The sequence below is a fragment of the Balaenoptera ricei genome, chromosome 20 (genome assembly GCF_028023285.1).
Source record: "Balaenoptera ricei isolate mBalRic1 chromosome 20, mBalRic1.hap2, whole genome shotgun sequence".
Lineage (NCBI taxonomy): Eukaryota > Metazoa > Chordata > Mammalia > Artiodactyla > Balaenopteridae > Balaenoptera > Balaenoptera ricei.
The window spans coordinates 38,141,769-38,164,448 of record NC_082658.1 but is presented as its reverse complement, the minus strand read 5'-3'; the positions used below and the strand labels follow the sequence as shown (position 1 = coordinate 38,164,448).

The 22,680-nt window shown below is 49.6% G+C and overlaps 1 protein-coding gene across 1 annotated transcript; it reads left to right on the top strand.

Moving 5' to 3' along the window:
- Positions 1 to 12,308: 12,308 nt before the first annotated feature.
- Positions 12,309 to 21,387, top strand: MPO (myeloperoxidase). Its single transcript, XM_059907128.1, has 12 exons — positions 12,309 to 12,402; positions 12,552 to 12,645; positions 12,971 to 13,146; positions 13,383 to 13,506; positions 13,606 to 13,735; positions 13,806 to 14,012; positions 14,876 to 15,194; positions 16,999 to 17,159; positions 18,514 to 18,769; positions 19,236 to 19,406; positions 20,217 to 20,454; positions 21,180 to 21,387. The coding sequence occupies exons 1-12, from the start codon at positions 12,327 to 12,329 to the stop codon at positions 21,385 to 21,387; spliced, it is 2,160 nt and encodes a 719-aa protein (XP_059763111.1). The 5' UTR covers positions 12,309 to 12,326.
- Positions 21,388 to 22,680: the final 1,293 nt, after the last annotated feature.

The following is a 22,680-nucleotide window of genomic DNA, read 5'->3' as shown; positions in this document are numbered from 1 at the left end:
TGAACACCAAGAAGACCAAGCAGAAGCAGCTCTGGAATTCTCTTCCTAGGAAGGTTTGGCAGCTTCCTGAGTTCCTGGTTGCAGGGCCAAGTGTTTGGAGTTGGGTCAGGGTCCTGGAGGAGGAAAGTGACCTGGGAAGGGGGTGGGGAGACAGGAAGAGAGAAGGCACCTGTTTCAAGGTGGTGGACTGAACTGATGACATACTGCAATCTTGATTCTCCTGGGGCAAATTCATAGGAATAATGGAGGTAAAAAAACCCAGCCAAACATGCAAATAAACAACATACATAGTTCCATTTGAAGAAGGGGGACACCCAATAGACTAGAAACAGCAGGATTTCAGAAAAGACAGAAAACAGATGGGAGATCGCACTCAGAAACATCAAAGCAGGACACCTGTGGGAGAATTCTGCGCAGAGCTCCATGCCCAGAGGTGGCACAAACAGCAGAAGGACCACAGGGGCCGTGACAGCGTGATTAGTTGGGGTTCTATGTGGGGAACCACCGGGCCGATGGTTGCACATTCTCCTTTTCTCCATGGGCCAAGGGGCAAAGGTGAGGATGGCTGCCCTTAGATGAGAACATTGGGAGTGGCAGCTTGGATCAGAGACCAGGTGGTACTTTAAATGGCTGGCAACACCTGGCAAAAGCAAAAAGCATCACTGCCCGGGTGAGGAGCCGTCAAAGTGCAACACAGCGTGCCCCCATCCCTCTCTTACTGAAACCCTCCAAGTCAGCAGCAGTACCCACCCAGCTGTTTTGCAGGGACTCTCAACTACTAAGGCAAGGAGACAAGACTCAACAAACAGATCAATTTGGGAAGAATTGACATTTGAACCATGTGGACCTATGAACAAAGTCCATCTCTCCATTTACTTGTGTCTTTAATTTCTCTTAGCCATGTTTTGTAGTTTTCAGTACAGATCTTGTACATCTTTTGTCAGATTTATCCCTAACTAGTTCATATTTTTGATACTATTATAAGTGGTATTATTACTTTAAATTTCAATTTCTGATTCTTTGTCATTAGAATATAGAAACACAACTGATTTTTTTTTCTTTTTTAAATTAATTAATTTTTGGCTGCGTTGGGTCTCTGTTGCTGTGCGCGGGCTTTCTCTAGTTGTGGTGAGCGGGGGCTACTCTTCGTTTCGGTGCGTGGGCTTCTCATTGCAGTGGCTTCTCTTGTTGCAGACGGGCTCTAGGCGCAAGGGCTTCAGTAGTTGTGGCACGCAGGCTCAGTAGTTGTGGATCATGGGCTTAGTTGCTCCGCGGCATGTGGAATCTTCCCGGGCCAGGGCTCGAACCCATGTCCCCTGCGCTGGCAGGCGGATTCTTAACCACTGTGCCACCAGGGAAGTCCCACAAACACAACTGTTTTTTGTATTTTGGCCTTGTATGCTGCAACCTTACTAAACTCACTTATTAGTTCTAGTAGCTTTTTAATGGATTCCTTAGAATTCTCTACGTATGTGGTCATATTGTATATGAACAAAGACAGTTTTACTTCTTCCTTTCAAATTTTGATGCCTTTAATTTCTTTTTCTTGCCTCACTGCACCAGTAGAACTTCCAGTACAATGCTTAATAGAAATAACAGGAAAGGACACACTTGCTTTGTTCCTGGTCTTAGGGAGAAAGCATTCGGTCTTTCACTGTTATGATGTCAGTGATAGGGTTTTTTTGGTAGATGCCCTTTGCTGGGTTTGAGGAAGTTCTCTTCTATCCCTCGTTTGTAGAGAGGTTTTTTTTTTTTTTTTTTTTTTTTTAAAGAGAATCAGCATTAAATCAAAACTACAATGAAGTATCACCTTACATCGGTCAGACTGGCCATCAAAATGTCTGCAAATAATAAATGCTGCAGAGGGTGTGGAGAAAAGGGAACCTTCCTACACTGTCGGGAATGTAAATTGGTGCAGCCACTATGGAGAACAGTATGGAGGTTCCTTAAAAAACGAAAATAGAGTTACCACGTGATCCTGCAATCCCACTCCTGGGCATACATCCAGAGAAAACCATAATTCAAAAAGATACGTGCACCCCAATGTTCACAGCAGCACTATTTACAGTAGCCAAGACATGGAAGCAACCTAAATGTCCATCAACAGATGAATGGATAAAGAAGATGGGGTACACATACGCAATGGAATATTGGTCATAAAAATGAATGAAATAATGCCATTTGCAGCAACATGGATAGACGCAGAGATTATTATTCTAAGCCTGAAGTAAGTCAGACAAAGACAAATATCATATGGTATCACTTATATGCCGAATCTAAAATTTGATACAAATGAATTTATTTGCAAAACAGAAACAGACTCACAGACGTAGAAAACAAACTTATGGGGACTTCCCTGTTGGCGCAGTGGTTAAGAATCCGCCTGCCATGCAGGAGACACGAGTTCAAGCCATGGTCTGGGAAGATCCCACATGCCGCGGAACAACTAAGCCCGTGCACCACAACTACTGATCCTGCGCTCTAGAGCCCGCGAGCCACAACTACTGAAGTCCGCATGCCAAGAGCCTGTTCTCCGCGACAAGAGAAGCCACCGCAGTGAGAAGACCGCGCACTGCAATGAAGAGTAGCCCCCGCTCCTCGCAGCTAGAGAAAGCCCGTACGCAGCAACAAAGACCCAACGCAGCCAAAAATAAATAAATATATTAAAAAAAAAAACAAAGAAAGAAAACATACTTGTGGTTACCAAAGGGGAAAGGGGAGAGAAGGATAAATTAGGAGTTTGGGATTAACTTATACACACTACTATACATAAAATAGATAATCAATTACAACCTACTGTATAGCACAGGGAACTCTACTCAATATTTTGTAATAACCTATAAGGGAAAAGAATCTGAAAAAAATAGATATATATGTATGTATAACTGAATCACTTTGCTGTACACCTGAAACTATTACGACATTGTAAATCAACTATACTTCAATAAAAATAAATAAATTTTAAAAAAGAATCAGCATTAATTTATTTTTAATTGAAGTATAGTTGATTTACAATGTCGTAATAGTTTCTGGTGTATAGCAAAGTGATTCAGTTACATATATATATACATATATATACACACATATATATACGTTCTTTTTTGGATTCTTTTCCATTATGGTTTATTACAATATATTAAATATAGTTCCCTGTGCTATACAGTAAGACCTTGTTGGTTATCTATTTTATATATAGTAGTGTGTATAGGTTAATCCCAAACTCCTAATTTATCCCTCTCTTCCCTTTCCCCTTTGGTAACCATAAGTTTGTTTTCTATGTCTGTGGGTCTGTTTCTGTTTTGCAAAAAAATTCATTTGTATCAGATTTTAGATTCAGCATATAAATGATATCATATGATATTTGTCTTTCTCTGTCTGACTTACTTCAGGCTTAGTATGATAATCCCTAGATCTATCCATGTTGCTGCAAATGGCATTATTTCATTCTTTTTTATGACTAATATTCCGTGGTGTATTTATACCACATCGTCTTTATCCATTCATCTGTCGATGGACATCTAGGTTGCTTCCATGTCTTGTCTATTGTAAATAGTGCTGCAATGTACATTGGGGTGCATGTAACTTTTTGAATTATGGTTTTCTCTGGATGTATGCCCAGGAGTGGAATTGCTGGATCATATGGTAACTCTATTTTTAGTTGCTGTTGTTGTTTTTGGCTGCACTTTGAGGCTCGCAGGATCTTAGTTCCCTGACCCAGGATTGAACTGGGCTCCGGCAGTGAAAGTGCCGAGTCCTAACCACTGGACTGCCAGGGAGTTCCCTATTCTTCGTTTTTTAAGGACCCTCCATACTGTTTTCCGTAGTGGCTGCACCAGTTTACATCCCCCTCACCCCCCAACAGTGTTGGAGGGTTCCCTTTTCTCCACATTTTTTTTTTTTTAAATAATCAATCAATAATGGAGGTTGGATTTTGTCAGATGATCTTTCTGCATGTAATGAGAGATCATACCATTTTTCTTAGTTATGGCAAATTTCATTGATTGATTTTGGAGTATTAAACCAACTTGACTTTCCTGGGATAAATTCTACTTGGTCATGACCTGGGAGGAGGATGAAAGCCTATTCCCCAGGATGTGCCCCTTTTGTTGAGTTAAGGGGTGTGTACCGGCCAAAGATAAGGGGGCGGTGGGGATGGTGGGAGACTCATACCTTAGTGGAGAGAGACTCCGGCGTTAAAATCTGGACTCATCCATTCTCTGTTTCCTACCTACCCTCAACCGTGGGTCCTTACCCATTAGGGAGTCTCCATGTTCCTCTGTCAAGGCAGGAACTTCCCCTTAGGTCATAGTACTCTGGTCCTCAGGGCAGAGGAAAGAACCTGTTGTTTCCACTTCCAAACCTGGCCAGGGTCCAGCACCACTCTCGAAAACTTCTGTTGGCCTTGAGGGGCTGTTTTCCTGCCTGCAGTCCCTGCAGAGAGGACGGCATAAGTAGAAAATTCTCCCTAGCCCCACCCCCTACTGAAGATGCCTGGCCCTCATCCCCGCTTAGTCTGTCTTCCTGTCACCAGGTTCCAGGCTCCTTCTGTCTCACTGGGGGTTTCCCACAACTCTTGTTATTTTCTGCTCTCCAACAATTTCACTTCTATGTCTCAGTTCTGTGACATCCTCACCGTCGTTTGGCCGATGGATCCTGTAGCCCATGTTAATTCTGCTTCGCCTGAAACCAGGATTAACGTCGTATTTCAGGAGCTGGAAGTCTACTTGTAACAGATAATTTAACTGTAATACTAGATGCATAAAAATAATAGAGCAATATCTTCCAAGTGCCGAAGAGAAAGAAATTTGGACTTGAATTCTATATTTAGCCAAATTATCGGTCACACTACTGAAGTCTCCCACAGGGGAAGCACTTAATCCTGAATGCCACGTGTGTCAAGGTCATCATTGCAATCTTTGGTAACGTTTGACCTCATATTAATAAATCGAAGTAAAAGTAATCCAAAACCACGGATTATGTAAAACAAATCAAAGTTTGCTACTTTGCGGGGGGGTTGAGGTGGAGGGAGAGATTATTAATTCTATTGTGAAAAAATTATATTTTCCTGGTAAAACTCTCAAACAGAGGGGCATTGATTTTAAAGTAAAGCCTCCACCTCCTCAGCCTTTTCCGTTCCATTCCTCAAAGGTAACCACTGTTAATAGGCTTCTGCGTCTGCTTCTAGAATGTTCTATCTATATTTAAAATACGCGTGTGCATGTGCGTGGTGTGTGTGTGTATGTGTGCTTTGCGCAAATTGCATTATGCTGTATATAATGTTTTGTAACTAGCCCTTTTCCTTCAGCTACGTATTTTTCTTTATTGCTACGTATAGACCTCCCTCCTTAGTCTTAAAGCCTGCATAAAACACCATTATGTGGATGTACCACAGTATGGCAAAAATTTTTGGATGGACATTTGGCTTGTTTCTACTCTTTTCGTTGTTGCAAATGAGGCTGAAATGAAGACCCTTGTGCTTTCTGTTTTCCTAAGAATGCATCTGAAGGATAAATTCCTTCCTGGAAGTAGAATTGCTGAGTCAGAGCAAGTGTACATTTTGGATTTTAACTGACATTGCCAAATTGCCATCCCATGGCATGGAGCCAATCTACATGTATCTTTTCACATGCTGACTGGCACTGGCTTTATCAGCCCTTTTAAATTTTAACTAGTCTTTCCGATGGATAAAGATGCTGTTGAATTCTTTTACTTTGAGTTTCATTGCTTCTTATTTTTAGTGTTATTTTGTAGAACTTTGACTCATGGAAGCTTACCACCCATACCACCCCCACCACCAATAACCACAAGTATAAAGGGGGTTAACTGAATAACCATTAAACATTTGCATAGTCATGTAACTTAACTGTCTTTACCTTTACCATACTACCCTAAACAAATTTGGGAACCATTATTTGAAACTATCAAAAGCTTGAATGTTCACTCTTTAAAATGTTTTAATCTTGTTCAGTAAATAGGAAGTGCAACCTCTCTAGAGCGGAGGGTTAAAAATGCCCAACGCTTTTCAGCTCTATGAACTTACCTTCTAAAGAGAACCAAAAGAAGCATACTAAATTTTTTTCTTTAAAAATACTTACCTTGGAACTTCCCTGGTGGCGCAGTGGTTAAGAATCCACCTGCCAATGCAGGGGACACGTGTTCAAGCCCTGGTCCGGGAAGATCCCACATGCCGTGGAGCAACTAAGCCCATGCACCGTAACTACTGAGCCTGCACTCTAGAGCCCGCGAGCCACAACTACTGAGCCCGAGTGCCACAACTACTGAAGCCTGTGCTCTAGAGCCCACGAGCCACAACTACTGAAGCCCGCATGCCTAGAGCCCGTGCTCCGCAACAAGAGAAGCCACTACAATGAGAAGCCCGCGCATCGCAACGAAGAGTAGCCCCCACCCACCACAACTAGAGAAAGCCGCGCGCAGCAATGAAGACCCAACGCAGTCAAAAACAAATAAATAATTAAAAAAAAAAAAATCCTTACCTTGAAAGCTTTTAAGGGAAAGAGAATATTTATAAGATTTTACAAGTTCTGTGGAGAAACTCAAAGGCTAAATGTATATACATTTTTCAAAAAGAAAGTACTTAGGAATAAACCTAACAAGAGGGTAAAACAATAACACTTCAATGAAGACTATAAAAGTAGACAAAACGGTATATTGTATTACTCAAGAATGTAAGCTCCGTGAGACCAAGTAATTTGTTAATTGCTATATCCCCAGTGCCAAGAACAGTGCTGGCACAGAGGTGCTCAGTAAATACATGTTGAATGGATGAATGTGCATGGATAGGAAGATTTAATATCATAAGATACCAATTGTCACCAAATTTGTGTATAAATTGAATACAATATCAATAAAAATCTCAACTGGATTTCTCATGGAACTAGACACTCAAAAATTCACAAGAGAGAGAAAATATGTTAGAATGTTGAAGATTCTTTTGAAAAAGAAGAATGAGGAAGGAGAATTTATCTCACGAGAAATCAAAATATATTAGAAAGTTGTGGCAACTGCAATGATTAGGTATCGACATCGGAATTGATAGCTAGACTAGTAGATCAGTAGAATAGAATAATCTAGAAACACACACACATTTATGGTGAGTGATAAAAGTAGCATCTCAGCTCAGTGCAGAAATGACAGATTATTCAGTTAAAGGCACTGGGACAACTGGTTTTCCATTTGGAAAGAAATGAAGGTAGCTTGCTTTCTTACACTGTTCACACACAAAAATTCCAGATGGTTTAGTGATCTAAATGTGAAAAATCAAAGTATTAAGGTTTTAGAAGAATATACATATGATTTTTGAAAAAGGGAAGATCCTCTTAAACAAGTCTGAAAAGGAAGATCCATTGAGGAAAAGATTGATAAATTTGACCACCTCAAAATTAAGACCCTATAAAAAACATAAATGAAAAGTGACAAGACTGGAAAAAATTATTAGCAATGTACATGACAGCTGACAGATGACTGTTCATCCAGAACATATAATAACTTTTGCACTTCAATGAAAAGAGTGGTAATCAATAGGAAACTGGACAAAACCAAGCACAGGAAATTTACAGAGGAGATAATATGAATACAATGATGCACAATCTCACTCTTAATAAAATAAGTAAAAATTGAACCAGTAATGTGATTCTAATCTTTGCCTACGAGAATTTTACCATTTGGAGGACAGTTTGGTAATATCTATTAGAAATTTAAAATGCACAAAACCTATGACTGACTTCTTAATCTTTACCCAGGATAACACGTGTGTGTGCACAAAGAGGCTCTTGCTGCATTGTTTTTAATAGTGAAAAGTGGGAAAATGTCAGCTTCCATCAATAGAGGAAGGGTGGCATAGTGGAGGTATACCTCATCTGAAGAATACTGGGTAACATTTAAAAAAGTGAGATAGTTCTCTAAGTAGCACATGATAACAGATCTGCGAGAGGTATTATTGAGTGAGAGAAGCACGCTGCTGAGCAATGTGTATAATGTGATAATCATTTATGGAAAAATAAGGAAGACTATTTCCCACAGATCCACATGTATAAATGAATGTAAAGTAAAAAGATTTGGAAGGACAAACACAAAAATGACAACAGTGTTTATGTCTCAGGATTGGGGGAAAGGGACTGTAATTGGAAATGGTGTAATAACCTAATCTAGAGGGAGCTTGAAACTGACCTGTAATATTTTAATTTTATTCAAAAGATATCCAGGTATTAATTACCTGCCTAATTCTAAATTAACTTTTAAAACTTTAAAGAGAGAGAAAACAAGGACTTTGGACTGGGTGCAGTTGGGGTGTTTGAGGAGTCACTGCCGCCGTCCCCTCCCCAGCTTCCACAAGCCCCCTTCGCTCCAACCACACACACACACAGGAAATCTGGCTGTAATCCCAACTGAACTGTTTCCTAAACAGCATTAAGAAAGAACAAGCTGTTTTGCAAGCAGTAGCAGAGAGAGCCTGTTACCCCATAGACAGTTGGATTTCACCCTAGGAGTGGGGATGTTTGGGAAGGCAAATGGAGAGAAGGAGGGCAGTAAGTGTGGGTGGGTGGAGAGGTTCCCTCAAAGGACTATAGTCATGAGATGCAGCAGTCTCAGCAGTGCCCTCCAGAGGCCACCCCCGGGATAGGGAGCTAGGGGGTAAGTCGTGGGACAAGGCTTGTCTGAAATATCTCCTCTGGCAGACATATTCTCCTTCTGGTTATTCTGCATGCTGAGAAGCCCTCTGAGCCTCAGTTACACCTGAGCCAGACAAATAGGGCCTAGATGAGGGATCAACAGAGATACAGACTGGGCGGCCTTACAGGGATCCCACCTGGGCCATTATTAATTGGTTGGAAACATCATAAAGAGCATCTCACATCATCACAGAGCATCTCAAACCTCTGCACACAAATGGAGGCCCACAGCCCCTGCCCTGAGCCAAAGGCAGGTGGTTTGGGGATTATAAATCTTGAGAATTCTACCCCCTCCACATGGATAGAGAGTGAAGGGCATTTTAACGTCATCCTTTGAAAAGGCTTTAGTTTTTCATTCATTGCCTCATCACCGCCCGTGAGAAATCAGGGCAGGTCTCTTGACGCCCATGAATCACTGCAACGCCTCCTGCCTGGCACTTGGCCTCTGGGCCTGTCCCCTCAGTGCACCTTCCACTTGGCAGCCCAAGTGAGCTTTCTAAAATGAACTCTGACCATGCACTTCAGGGCCTTCATGGCTCCCTGGAGCCTTCAGGACAAGAACTTCTCAGGAGGTCAGCAAGAGCGTTGTGTCCTGGGCCTCTGCCTGCCTTATCAGCCTCATCCTGCCCCACCCTGTCGCCATGTTGGAACTGTCTGGACGAAGCCCACCTGTGTCAGGGCTTTTGCTGTGTCATCCTCTGGGTCCAGAATGCTCTTCCTCCCTGTGTCCAACTTATAAACATTCTTCAAGACAGTCTCAAGCACCAATTCCTCAAAAAAGCCTTCTTCGATTCTCCCAAAGAACCCTGCCCAAGGTTGTTGGGCTGCCATCGGTCTGCATCCCCCTGTGCTCACTGAGGAAAAGACCTTTGCTCAATGGAGGGCACCCAATGGCCAGCACAGTACCTGTCATGTGCGGAGCTCGGTACCTACTCAGTGCATAAATGCCTGAGCGAAAGGTCAGGAATAAACCTGCAGAGGCCACTGGGTAAAAAGCACTCATTTGTAAGTCAAGAGACCTGACAACTAGATTTTTCTGAGCTGTGCCACACTGCTGCCCTAGGCAAAGTTATTTCCTTCCCAGACCTCCATCTTTCTCATCTGTGCTATGAGGGACTTGTATTAAATGTCTCTTACCTCTTGGGCTCTGACAATTCCCTTAAAAGAGTAAAGGAACACTAACTGTCAGTTGATGAGGGCGATGGGAAACAGGTGCTCCCACGCATGGCTGATGGGAGGGTGAAAGCCTTAAAAATGTGGATACCCAAATATGCAGCAATTTTACTTCTAGGACTTTTTGCCTAAGGAAATAACTGAAGATGCGACTAGAGATTTAACTCCATGGAAAATGACCCTAGTACTGCTTATAACAGTGAAAATAGGAAATGACCCAAGTATCTAACAAGAGAGGATTAGTGAATAAAACATAGTATTTCATACCAAATATTATGCAGATATAGAAATGAAATAAATCTCTTTTTATTGACAGAGAGATGTCCAGGCTAAATTATTAAAAGTAGATTGTAGGGGCTTCCCTGGTGGCACAGTGGTTAAGAATCTGGCTGCCAATGCAGGAGACACGGGTTCGAGCCCTGGTCTGGGAAGATCCCACATGCCGCGGAGCAACTAAGTCCTTGTGCCACAACTACTGAGCCTGCACTCTAGAGCCCGTGAGCCACAACTACCGAAGCCTGCGCGCCTAGAGCCCGTGCTCTGCAACGGAGAGTAGCCCCCGCTTGCTGCAACTAGAGAAAGCCTGCGTGCAGCAACGAAGACCCAACGCAGCCAAAAATAAATAAATAAAAAATTTAAAAAAGTAGTTTGTAAAATAATATTTAAAGTAATATTAAATATTAAAAATAATATATATTTTTTGGCCTCACCACGTGACTTGTGGGATCTTAGTTCCCCGACCAGGGATTGAACCCGGGCCATGGCATTAAAGTGCCAAGTCCTAACCATTGGACTGCCAGGGAACTCCCCTAAAGTATGTTCTTATCACAGTTTAAAATACATATTATATCTACATATAGGATATCAAATTATGAAATGGGGTTATTGGTGAGTGGTGGGATTATGGGAAATTATTTTCCTTCCTGCTTCTTATTTATGTGAAAGATGGCAAACCTGGAAAGAAAAAAAAATTACCCATAACCTCACCTGATTGTAAATATTTTACAATATTATTTACTTATTCTATAACATTTCATGTATGGAAATATATGTTACTTACAGGATGAAAAAAAAAGTATTTTCAAAAGCCTATAAAATTCTAGAACCTGATTCACAAAGAGCCATTCGTCCAAGTTCACACATAGCAAGTCCCTGGCAGAACAAGGCTGGAAGAATGGCTTCCTCTCTCATGGGCCCCTGGACTCTGCTTCCTGGCAGATGACAGGATCACTGGGCACATTTGGAAGATGTCGCTGTCCCTTGTTCCTTGGCCAAGATGTGATCTGGGCATAGAAGGCGAGAGTGAGTGCAGGAGGGTATCTGAAGGTAGGAGGTGTGGGTAGACCAAACAGGACATGGGGGCCACGGCTGGCACGTGCCCAGCCTGACGAGGGCACAGGGAGGTGGACAGACAGTCATTAGTTGTAGGGTACCTTTCCTGCTGCGGAATGGCAGTCCCTTTGCCAGTCTTCCCCAGGGCTTCTCCCTCTTCTATTTCAAAAGTTTAATGCAAATCCTAACGACACTGATCTTGTCCCTGGGAGGCACTGGGCTGTGTCAGCCAACTGACCACTAACCACAACCAGCTCACTTCTCTCCTGGTTCCTGAAATCTGGGGGCAGATAGTGGGGATGTTGGAGACAGCCCCCTACCAAAAGCCAAGAGGAAAGGGGATGAAGAGAGGGATAGAGGAAGTTAACCTTGGTCCTCAGCCCACGGCCCCCAGGGTCTTCTTTCCTGTGAAGCCCAACGGTCCCCAGCCAGATTTCCTGTCTCTTTAGCCTTCTCCAAGAATGGAGGGCTGCCCATCAAGGTTGGCCACAGGGGCCAGGTTACTGTTGGGGGTGGGGCATGGTGCCCCGAGGCAGATCGGGCCATCATCACTCCACGTCTCTCCTTCACCTTCTGTTTCCCATAATTCCTTAGGTTGTCAGTTCCTAACTTTTGTCCCTTTCAAAGGAACCTTGGATACTCAGTTGAACCAGAATTTTGGAGGGGGGCGGTTAGTTGTCTGCGCCCCCTGGGGACGGCACTGGTCTAGGCACACAATGGGGAGCTGAGAAACTCTGGGGGTACTAAGTTCAAAGGCTGGAGACAGTTCTGATCCCTCCTCTCCTGCCCGTCTCACCCATATCAGAGAACTCTTTCTAGGCACCCCAGGCCCAGGCGGGGAGGAGAGAGAGTTCAGCCTCCAGGGGCGGGCCTCATCTGCCCCGCCCCTCCCCCAGCTTGGAGGACATAAAAGCCCAGATTTAGCTAAGAGGTGATGCCAATGCCAGGTGGAGCGCTGGAACTTTGGAGGTAGGGTCCTGGACTCCGTCTGTAGGCAGAACCCACTGAGGGGGCACTGGGGGGGTGAAGGTGGGAGTGAGGGGCCTGGGAGGAGGGGGACGTGGGGCTCTCTTCTCCCTAAATGCCCTGTGGGCTTTGGACACTTACTGGGCTTGGGGTCTCGCTGCAGAGATGAAGCTGCCCCTGGGCCTAGCAGGACTCCTGGTCATTCTAGCCACGCCCCAGCCTTCTGAGGGTGCCGCTCCAGGTAACAGTTCGGAAGGAAGGGAAAAGGTGGTGTGCTGGGGGTGGTTCTGAGTCCCCGGGATGCCTTTCCTCAGTGTAAGCCACCCGGGCTCTAGGGCCTGATGGGGGCTTTGGCCCCATTCCTGACCTTGTGACCCCTGTTCTGGGCAGCTGTCCTGGGGGAAGTGGAGACCTCGGTGGTGCTGACCTGCATGGAGGAGGCCAAGCGGCTAGTGGACAAAGCCTACAAGGAGCGGCGGGAAAGGTGGGGCGCTGGGGTACGGCCTGGCTCTGGGCAAAGCTGTCCCAGGCCTTTCAGAGAAGGAACAGGCAGTGGGGAATTTGTGGCTGGGCGTGGGGCCCTCTGTCTGTCAGTCTTTTTATCTCTGGGTGTGAGAACATTTTCCAAACCGTGCCTCCCATGGCCTGGCCTCTGGGCACCCAGGTCCAAACCCTGTTTAAAAAGAGAAACCTGCTTCCTAACTGTGGGTCTGTCTACACTGTCCTCTGTGCCCAGAACCCTGGGCTGGGGCTCTGCTGAGTGTCTCTGCCTCCCTCCTCTGGCCCTCCCTCCTCCCTCCCCCAAGCAGCATCAAGCAGCGGCTTCGCAGTGGCTCGGCCAGCCCCATGGAACTCCTGTCCTACTTCAAGCAGCCGGTGGCAGCCACCAGGACAGCTGTGAGGGCTGCTGACTACCTGCACGTGGCCCTAGGCCTGCTGGAGAGGAAGCTGCGGCCCCTGTGGCCAGGCCGCTTCAATGTCACAGGTACCGTGCCCTCTACATCCCAGACCCTCGCTCAGTCCCAGTGGTTCCCCCAACCCCTCTTTCCAGAGAGTCTCAGGGGGCATCCTAGCGTCCCCTCCATGTCCTCAGACCACACCCCCCAACCGAGGCTCCCCAGCAGAGGATAGAAAATAGGGTCTCAGCTCCCACTCGCCCCAGCAGAGGATAGAAAATAGGGTCTCAGCTCCCACTCGCCCCCTACTTTCCCGGCCCCGCAGACGTGCTGACACCTGCCCAGCTGGATCTGCTGTCCAAGACTAGCGGCTGCGCCTACCAGGACCTGGGGGTGAGGTGCCCAGAGGAGGACAAGTACCGAACCATCACCGGGCAGTGCAACAACAGGTGCGGCCGCTGGGGACCGCCCCTCGGCGGGCGGGCGGTGGCTAGAGGGGGTTGGTCCCGGCCACATGGCGTCAGCGCCCTGTTCCCCCACCCCTGCAGGCGCAGCCCCACGCTAGGGGCCTCCAACCGCGCCTTTGCGCGCTGGCTGCCGGCGGAGTACGAGGATGGCTTCTCCCTGCCCTTCGGCTGGACGCCCGGGGTCAAGCGCAACGGCTTCCCGGTGCCCCTGGTGAGCCCTGGCCCGCGGAGTGGGAGAGGCCCGGCCGATGCCAGGGCCCTTGACTCCCCGTGTCCCGCAGGCTCGCGCCGTCTCCAACGCCATCGTGCGCTTCCCCACGGAGAACCTGACCCCAGACCAGGAGCGCTCGCTCATGTTCATGCAGTGGGGCCAGCTGCTGGACCACGACCTCGACTTCACCCCCGAGCCAGCCGCCCGCGTCTCCTTCCTCACTGGCCTCAACTGCGAGACCAGCTGCCTGCAGCAGCCTCCCTGCTTCCCGCTCAAGGTACAACCTCCTTGCCCCACCGGCCAGCTTGCCGGGTCGCGGGAGGGGCAGCGTTCCCGGAAGGGAACACCTCCCTCTGTGCCCAGCCTTCCTTCCCTGGCTCCCAGCAAGACTGGCCCTGAGCCCCCATCTCCCGCTGCTCTGGGCTAGGGACCTTCCCACCGTCCCTCAAACCTCTGTGTGCAGGTGCCGGGGGCTCAGTCCTCCTCCCTCCCCACTCACGGGCTCCCTCTCCCCAAGCCCACATCACACAGAGGCTGGCTTTTGGGGTTGGAGCAGGACTGAGAGTGGGCTGGTTGGTTGAGGCAGGTGCAGAGTAGGTAGACGAGGGGAGAAAGAAGGAAGGAGGATCCGAGAGAGAGAGAGAGAGAGAGAGAGAGAGAGACACAGGGGCCAGAGTGAGAGAGAGGAAAGGGACAGGGAAGAGACAGGAGAGGAAGGCGAAAGGAAGAGGAGGCCCCCGGAGAGTGTAGAGACCAGATCTAGAGAACAGAGGAGGGAGGAGCAGAGACAGAAAAGAGGAGAGAAAGGAGGTTTGAGGGGAGGGGTCAGAGGACTGGCCACACCCCCTCCAGGGAGCCCCACATCCCCCACGCCAGCATCCTACTTGACACCCCTCCAGCTTGGAGGCGCTCTGCTGGTGGAACCTCAGGCTGATCCCCTGGGGGCCTTGAGACGCCTTCCTGCCGGCCGAGGGGGCCGAGGAGCTCCGTTTTAGTGTCTGGGTTGCCCCCTCTGGTCCTGGGCTCTAGGCTGCTTCTGAGGTGGGAATTAAGGCCTTCAGGAGGGTGGACGGGGGAGAGCCACTCCTGATCTCTGTCCCTGCCCTCGGCGAGCCCGCCGGGCCTCTCTCTGTGCCGCAGATCCCGCCCGACGACCCGCGCATCAAGAACCAACGTGACTGCATCCCCTTCTTCCGCTCCAGCCCGGCCTGCAAAGGGAGCAACATCACCATCCGCAACCAGATCAACGCGCTCACCTCCTTCGTGGACGCCAGCATGGTGTACGGCAGTGAGGACGCCCTCGCCCTGCGGCTCCGCAACCAGACCAACCAGCTGGGGCTGCTGGCCGTCAACACCCGCTTCCAAGACAACGGCCGGGCCCTGCTGCCCTTTGACAACCTGCACGATGACCCCTGCCTCCTCACCAACCGCTCGGCACACATCCCCTGCTTCCTGGCAGGTCAGTCCTGGGCAGGGACCTGGGCTGACGCAGGGGTGCCCCCTACCGGAGCCACAGCGGGCCTGTTTGAGAGCCCCTTGTGGGTTTGCATTTAGAGAGACTGTCCTCACCAACTTCATGATATTAATCCAGTTGCCTTGGTAACAAGTTGGTTGGAGCCAGAAAGGCGAAACAAAAACAAAACCCCAAACCGACAAAAACAATAACCCCAAACCTAAGAAGGAGACTCAGGGATGGCCAAAGAGCGAGCCTCTGTCCATCTGTTCAGCCCTTTCTCTGTCGCTCTCTTTCCCTCTGGACTCTGGGAGAGAGGAAAGTTGAGTCCTCCAGGAACAGGGAACTGAAGGGACAGAGAGCAATATGGCACCCTCACCCTCTAGAATCACAGTATCCAATATGGTAGCCACTAGCCACACATGGCTATTTTCATTTACGTGTAAGTTAATTTAAATTAACTTAAATTAAAAACAAGATTCCTCCACTGCGCTAGCTACATTTCAAGTGCTCAATAGCCTCGTAGGCTAGTGGCTTCCATATAGGACAGCTCAAATGTAGAACATTTCCATCTTCATGTTCTATTGGGCAGAGCTGCTCCAGAACATCCCACCTATCCACCTTGATTCCCTGTAATAAGAGAGGGTGGGATTTTCGATTTAAACAACTGGCACTCCTGGGGATATGGTTGGGGCAATGATGGTGGTAGTGCCCAGAAATTTTATGCTTTTACCTTTAAACCCAACAGTGGGTCTGAGGCCTTTCTCTCTGGCCCCCCAACCTCACCTCCTGGTGGCTCCTGATGGCTGGGCCCTGGGGAGGAGAATCAAGGTCAGCACCAGGGTGGGCTTTTCTGGGCTAGCGGGGGAAGAGCAGCGCTCCTTGGCCTCCACATTGGTGTTGAGCCACATGTTCCCAGCCCGGATGGTCATGACCTCTGTCAGGTTGTGGGAAGGAAAAGCTGCTCTCAGAGAATATCCTTCTCAACAAACTTGAGAGCTGTGGAGGACTGAACCCAGTGTCCTGCAGAAATGGGCCTGGCCCTAACCCTCTGGTACTTCCAGAGCAGGTTTAGGAGAGGACTAGAGGATCAGAGGGTCACACTTCGTTCTTTCGCACAGTCTCAAGGGTGGACTTCACACATCCTGTGCCCTGGTTCCCTGCCCTGAGCAGGCTGCACAATTAGCATGCAGTAAGGTGTGGATGGCAGTTCTGAGCAGATGGTACTGGCTTTCTAGAGTCCTGTGTTAAGAAGGATTCTGAGGTTGCATCCAATTTTAGTAGGAGAGAGGGCTGTGATCATTCACTGTGTCTCACATGGACAGGAAAATAGGGAGAGCCAACGTGCATGCTACTTTTTGGCCTTCCCTGAATCAAGAGAATAAGTCAATCAAGCTGTATTCATGGATCTCCTATTTTGTACCAGGCACTGTGTTAAACCCCACGGGTCTATGTATACATTGGGTGGGAGGGTCAGATACAAAAAGGCACAAGCCACGGTCCTTGTCCTCAAGGTGCTACCAGTCTCAGGTGTGGGAAGGTGGCAAGTCTTGTGTCAGATCTGGTGCTTAGTGAATGAGCACCTCTGACCAGCAGTGCCACTAAAGAGAGGAAGAGCTATTATGGCGGACCAGGGCATCAAGGCAGGCTTCCTAGAGGAGGTGTAAACTGAGCATGGCGTGGAAAGATGGGTGGAGAGGAGGGCTGGGTAAGGGGCATTTGAGGCCTTGGCTTGGGAGAGGGTTTCAGTGGAGCAAGTCCTTTCTGGGAGGGGGGTCTTAGGAATGACAGTAGCTTTTGCTTCCCCAAGGGGACACCCGCTCAAGTGAGATGCCTGAGCTCACCTCCATGCACACACTCTTTTTGCGGGAGCACAACCGGCTGGCCACAGAGCTCAAGCGCCTGAACCCCTGCTGGAATGGAGAGAAGCTCTATCAGGAAGCCCGAAAGATCGTGGGAGCCATGGTCCAGGTAGGCAGTCCTGCGCATCAGTGATGCCAGGGGTCTGCAGACTTGGGATCCAGACATGCCTCTGCCACATCTTAGCAGTGCAAATTAACCCTCATGAGCTTCAGTTTCTTCATCCATGATACTGTAAGGATTAAAGGACACATATGAAAACACCTGGCAGATACTAAATGCCTGACAAGGGTCACTTACCTTCCATCCCCTCTTTCCCAGGCTTGCTGACCTTTCTACCGATACTTTCCTGTCCACCGGGAATGGTACTGGGAGGTTTAAACAGGTGGTTCTAAAGTGCCTGGCGCACAGTAGCTGTTCAGTAAATGCTTCTCCTTTCCTTCATCTCATCATCACCCTTGGCTCCTTTGCACACTCCCTCTTCTGTATAGCTCTATCACAGCTCACCTGCTCTCCTTATCCTCGCTTATCCATGGGGGGTGTTCTCTCAACTTTTTTTGAAATGTTTTAATGCTTTATTTATTTATTTATTGGCCACACTACGTGGCTTGCAGAATCTTAGTTCCCTGACCAGGGATGGAACCCGTGCCCCCTGCAGTGGAAGCACAGAGTCCTAACCACTGGACCACCAGGGGATTTCCCTTCTCCCAACTTTTGATGCTCCAGCATCCCCATTGTCTCCCCAAGACACACACACACACACACACACACACACACACACGCATGCACATGCACAACCCTTGTTAATACTCCTTGACCCTGGAGGGGAGAGAGTTGCTGGTGCTGAGGATGAGTTTTCAATTTGCACTAAGAAAGTAAGTGAGATTCATTTAAACCTCAGAGGAAATTCCAGAGTCTAGAATCTAGAGTGGGACTGTTCCATCTCTTCTCTTTTCACTGGGAGAAAGCATCTAAGGTGGCCCTTTTCCATTTTGCTGCCCCCTCCTCCTACAGGCAATATATTGAACCCTACTGTGAGCCAGGCACTTGCTGGGCACTGAGTAATTTCAAGAGAAATGAGATACAACCCTTGCCCTCAAGGAGCTAATAAGTTTGTAGGAGAAATGGGACCATGGGTAACAAGGGCAAGGGAGCTATTGCAAGGACTAACAAAGCCCTTTTTTTAATGTAATACTTTAGGGCAGAGAGCAGCATAATTACCCGTAATTTACATTTGAGGAACTGGGGCTCAGAGAGGTTAATAACTGGCCCAAGGGCACACAGCAGGCAAGCACTAGAGCTCTGTTTGTGCCACTCGGTGCCACTCTGTGAGACTCAGCTCCAGTGCTGTGGGAGGCAAATCCCTGGCCGTATATACGAGGGAGGGATCCCCCGAGTCAGGAGCAGGCAAAGAATCTGCTGGGCAGGGTGAGTGGAGAGGCTGCTCTGCGTGACTTTTCTTTAGATCATCACTTACCGGGATTACTTGCCCCTGGTGCTGGGGCCGGTGGCCATGAGGAAGTACCTGCCCAAGTACCGCGCCTACAATGACTCGGTGGACCCGCGCATCGCCAACGTCTTCACCAACGCCTTCCGCTATGGCCACACCCTCATCCAACCCTTCATGTTCCGCCTGAACAATCAGTACCAGCCTATGCAACCCAACCCTCGTGTTCCGCTCAGCAAGGTCTTTTTTGCCAGCTGGAGGGTTGTGCTGGAAGGTGAGCGGGACCTAGGCCAGGAGTGAGTTAGCTGGCAGCTGAGGGTGGGATGGGGGTGGGCTTGGTCACAGGGAGCTAGGGTGGAACAAATCCTCTTTCCTTCCATCTTTGGGGATCAGATCTGACTTTCCAGCCTCAGTTCACCTGACTCTGCTTGCACATCTGATAACAAAGAGTGGGGTGGAGATGGCTTGTAAGGAGCTGGCTCCTTCCTGTGTGTTGTATTGAATAATTCTCAGTGACCCGGGAGGCCAGGGGCTGGGAGCACCTGAGCCTTGCCAGTCTGAATGGCATTACCCCCCGAGACCTCAAAGCCTCAGTGAGGACCTGCCCGCTGGGGACACCTTGGTACCAGAAGCCGCATGTGCCCGGCCCTCTTCTGCAATCCCCCCGGTTCTACCTGACTCCGGTCTGAGCTCTGATACTGAGCCAGATCCTTCCCCCAACCTTGCTCCTCTTGCCCCAGGTGGCATCGACCCCATCCTCCGGGGCCTCATGGCCACCCCTGCGAAGCTGAATCGCCAGAACCAAATCGCGGTGGATGAGATCCGGGAGCGGTTGTTTGAGCAGGTCATGAGGATCGGGCTGGATCTGCCCGCTCTAAACATGCAGCGCAGCCGGGACCACGGCCTCCCAGGTGAGGGGCTGTAGGAGTCTCCCCGGCCCCACCCCTCCCCACCTCCCACTCCAGGGCCTGCCCTCTCCAGTGCCCCCCAGCTGCCCAGGGCTCCCCCAAACCCCCAGAACCTTGCTCTTAGGATGCGGTCTGAGGTCAGGCCCCTACCTCTCCCTGGGTCCATCTGCCCCATTTCCAGCACCTCCCGCCTCCTTTGTGTTGCTGTAACCCTCCAACTTAGAGCATTGTCGTAATAACCACAAGCCCCCGCCCACAGTCTGAAAATCTGTCTCCATCTCATTTCACTTTGCTTCATTTTACATGAATTCTGAGGGGAAGACACTATTATCACTTCCATTTTACTGATGAGGAAACCGAGGCTTGGAGAAATTCAGAATCTGCCCAGGTTCTCCAGCCAAGTCCATGACAGAGCTGGAACTGGAGCCCAGATCAGCCTCACGCCAGGCCCGTGCCCGTGTTACAGGACAGCTGGTGTGGCTGATCCTTCTAGACACACTGCGCCCATCACGGGTCTGAGATCTCCACAGGGGGCCCGGAGATGCTCCTATTCTTTGACCCAGCAGGAGTTATGGCAATTTAGGATTTACCTTAGGGTGGGAGGGCAAGGGGAAGACAGAGAGGCTCCTGGAGAGACCCAGCTGTCCCCAGGCCCCTGGAGAGGCCGGAGGGTTCCCTGGGGGGTTTATAGCCTGGTAGCAGCCCCTCTGTGTCCTCCCCTCCCTCAGGTACCTCAGTACGTGGCCTCGCTGTGTTGGGAAGGTGGCCTTTCTGGGACCCACCCACAGGCCTCTCTCCCCTCCCCCCATACAGGGTACAATGCCTGGAGGCGCTTCTGCGGGCTTCCGCAGCCCAGCACGGTGGGCGAGCTGGGCACGGTCCTGAAGAACCTGGACCTAGCGAGGAAGCTGATGGCCCAGTACGGCACGCCCAACAACATCGACATCTGGATGGGTGCTGTGGCCGAGCCCTTGAACAGCGAAGGCCGCGTGGGCCTGCTCCTCGCCTGCCTCATCGGGACCCAGTTCAGGAAGCTCCGCGACGGCGATCGGTGAGGACGGAGGCCGAGCGGCTCAGGCCCGCTGCGTGGCGGTGGGCCTGTCCCCGACCCTCGGGGGCCCCAGCTTCCTCCTGCTAGAAGGAGTGTGCTCTGGGGAGCCTCAGGGTCATCCCTAATGTGCCCTGAATCTGTTGGGGGCGCAGCAAGGAGGGACCTGGACCCTTGGTTGTAGAGGAGGGAAGAGAGAAAATGCCACTCGTAGTCACTTCTCCGGGTCCCGGGCTGCCGCCACGGCACCGCCAGTCTCTGTTGAGAGGTCCCATCCTTGCTTTCCCATGGCTGCTCCTACTGTCATTTCCCTGGGGTCCTGACATCTATCACACCCAGTTCTACCCTAGCCTGAATCGCGCCTTTGGGATCATTTTTAAAAGGTGTCCCACTCCGGGTGGACAAATGACAAACCACCCCCAAGAGCCTTTCTCCCCACGTGGATGTAGCCCTGGCTACGTTGTGAATGAGTGTGGGCCTGGCTCCCGGTCTGTCATCAGCGGTGCCCGGAAGCTGCTGGGGCATGGGCGGGGGAGGCAGCTGGGCAGCTGTGAGTGGGGTTCTATTTGTTTGAACCCCCCTGGGCTGCCTGAGGGCCTGGAGCTCCCCCGTGCTGTGGGGCCGGTGTCTGCCGTGGTCCTCTGTCATCTGGGAGCAGCTCCAGCCAGCGGACGCCCTCCCGGCCCAGGAGGGCCTCAGGCACAGTGGCCAGGTGTGTTCCCGTGCAGGTTTTGGTGGCAGAACAAGGGCGTGTTCAGCCCGCAGCAACAGCAGGCCCTGGCCAAGATCTCCTTGCCCCGCATCATCTGCGACAACACAGGCATCACCGTCGTGTCCAAGAACAACATCTTCGCATGCAACACGTTCCCTTGGGACTTTGTCAACTGCAGTGCCCTCCCTGCGTTGGACTTGGCTTCCTGGAGGGACACGGACTAGAGGCTGGGTAAGGGGGTGCAGTGGTGAGGGGCAGGTTGGGCATACCTGGGCTGGCCAGCTGGAACCACAGAGATCTCCCTTCCCTAGGTGAGCCCATCCCGGTTCTGGGCGCCAGCCAGAAAAACCAATGACTGGACATTCATTCATGTGTGTGTGTGTGTGTGTGTGTGTGTGTGTGTGTACGTGCGCAATGAATATAAATTGCATTTTGTGTGTGTGTGTGAACATGGGTATTTTGTGTGCTGTGTATGTGTGAGTGTGTGTTTGCTGTTTATGTACTAAGTATGGAAGGCAGCAGAGTAGATTGGTGTGAGGAGCACAGGCTCAGGAGCCAGACTGCTTGGGTTCAAATCCTGCCTCTGCAGCTCACCAGCTGTGTGACCTTGGACAAGTTCCTCAACCTTGCTAAGCCTGAGTTTTCTTCTCTGTAAATAACAGCTATCACGGCTCCTTAGAAGGTCCATTTGCATTCTCTAGTACTCGGTTTATTGAGCACTTACTACCTGCCAGGCACTGTGCTAGGCATGGGAAACATACAGAAAAAGTCAGACACTGTTTCTGCCCTCACGGAGCTTATACTTTGAGAGTGTCCGGGGAGCAGAGGTGAACCAGCGACCCCAGAGGAGTGGCTAGTAGCAGTTGGGCTGTGGGTGGCGGTTGAGTTATGGGCCCGTGCGAGCCAGGCTCAGTCCCTGGCTGCCCTTTTTCTTGCTTACTCTCTTCTCTTGCTTTTTCACAGGATCCTGCCTGGAGAGGGACTGGGGCCCATTGGCCCTTTTGTACCATTTGTTTGTACCTGATGATTATGATAATAAAAATCACTGATGGGGATCTTTGCTCTGTCTGCAGTGGGGCTGGACCCTCAGCATGAGGCTTGCTCTGGGCTCTGAACTTGAACCAGGGTGGTCAGTGCTTCTGGGCCCTTTCTGAACTGGGGGTCAGGACATCCAGGAGTCCTCCTTTGGCTGATTCATACATGGAAGGCAGTCAGTTCTTAGAAGTCTAGGGGCCAGGCCAAACCAAGCAGACCCTCTTCCCTCACCTTCCCCAGGGAACAGGAATTGTGGTCACCAAGCCCTTCTGTTTGTGCGTTGCTCTGGGAAGTATTTGCTACGTGCTCACTCTGTGTCAGGCTGGGAAATAGAGGGGACACACACTTTTCCTGCAGGAGAGGAAGAGCGGAGGGGTGATGGGAAGGTAGTTCCCTCCCCAGATAACAAGGCATCTCTGGATCCTGCATCCCTGCAGCTGGCACACTGGTTCGGAGGCCTTAGGACAGTAGACTCCTTCTCA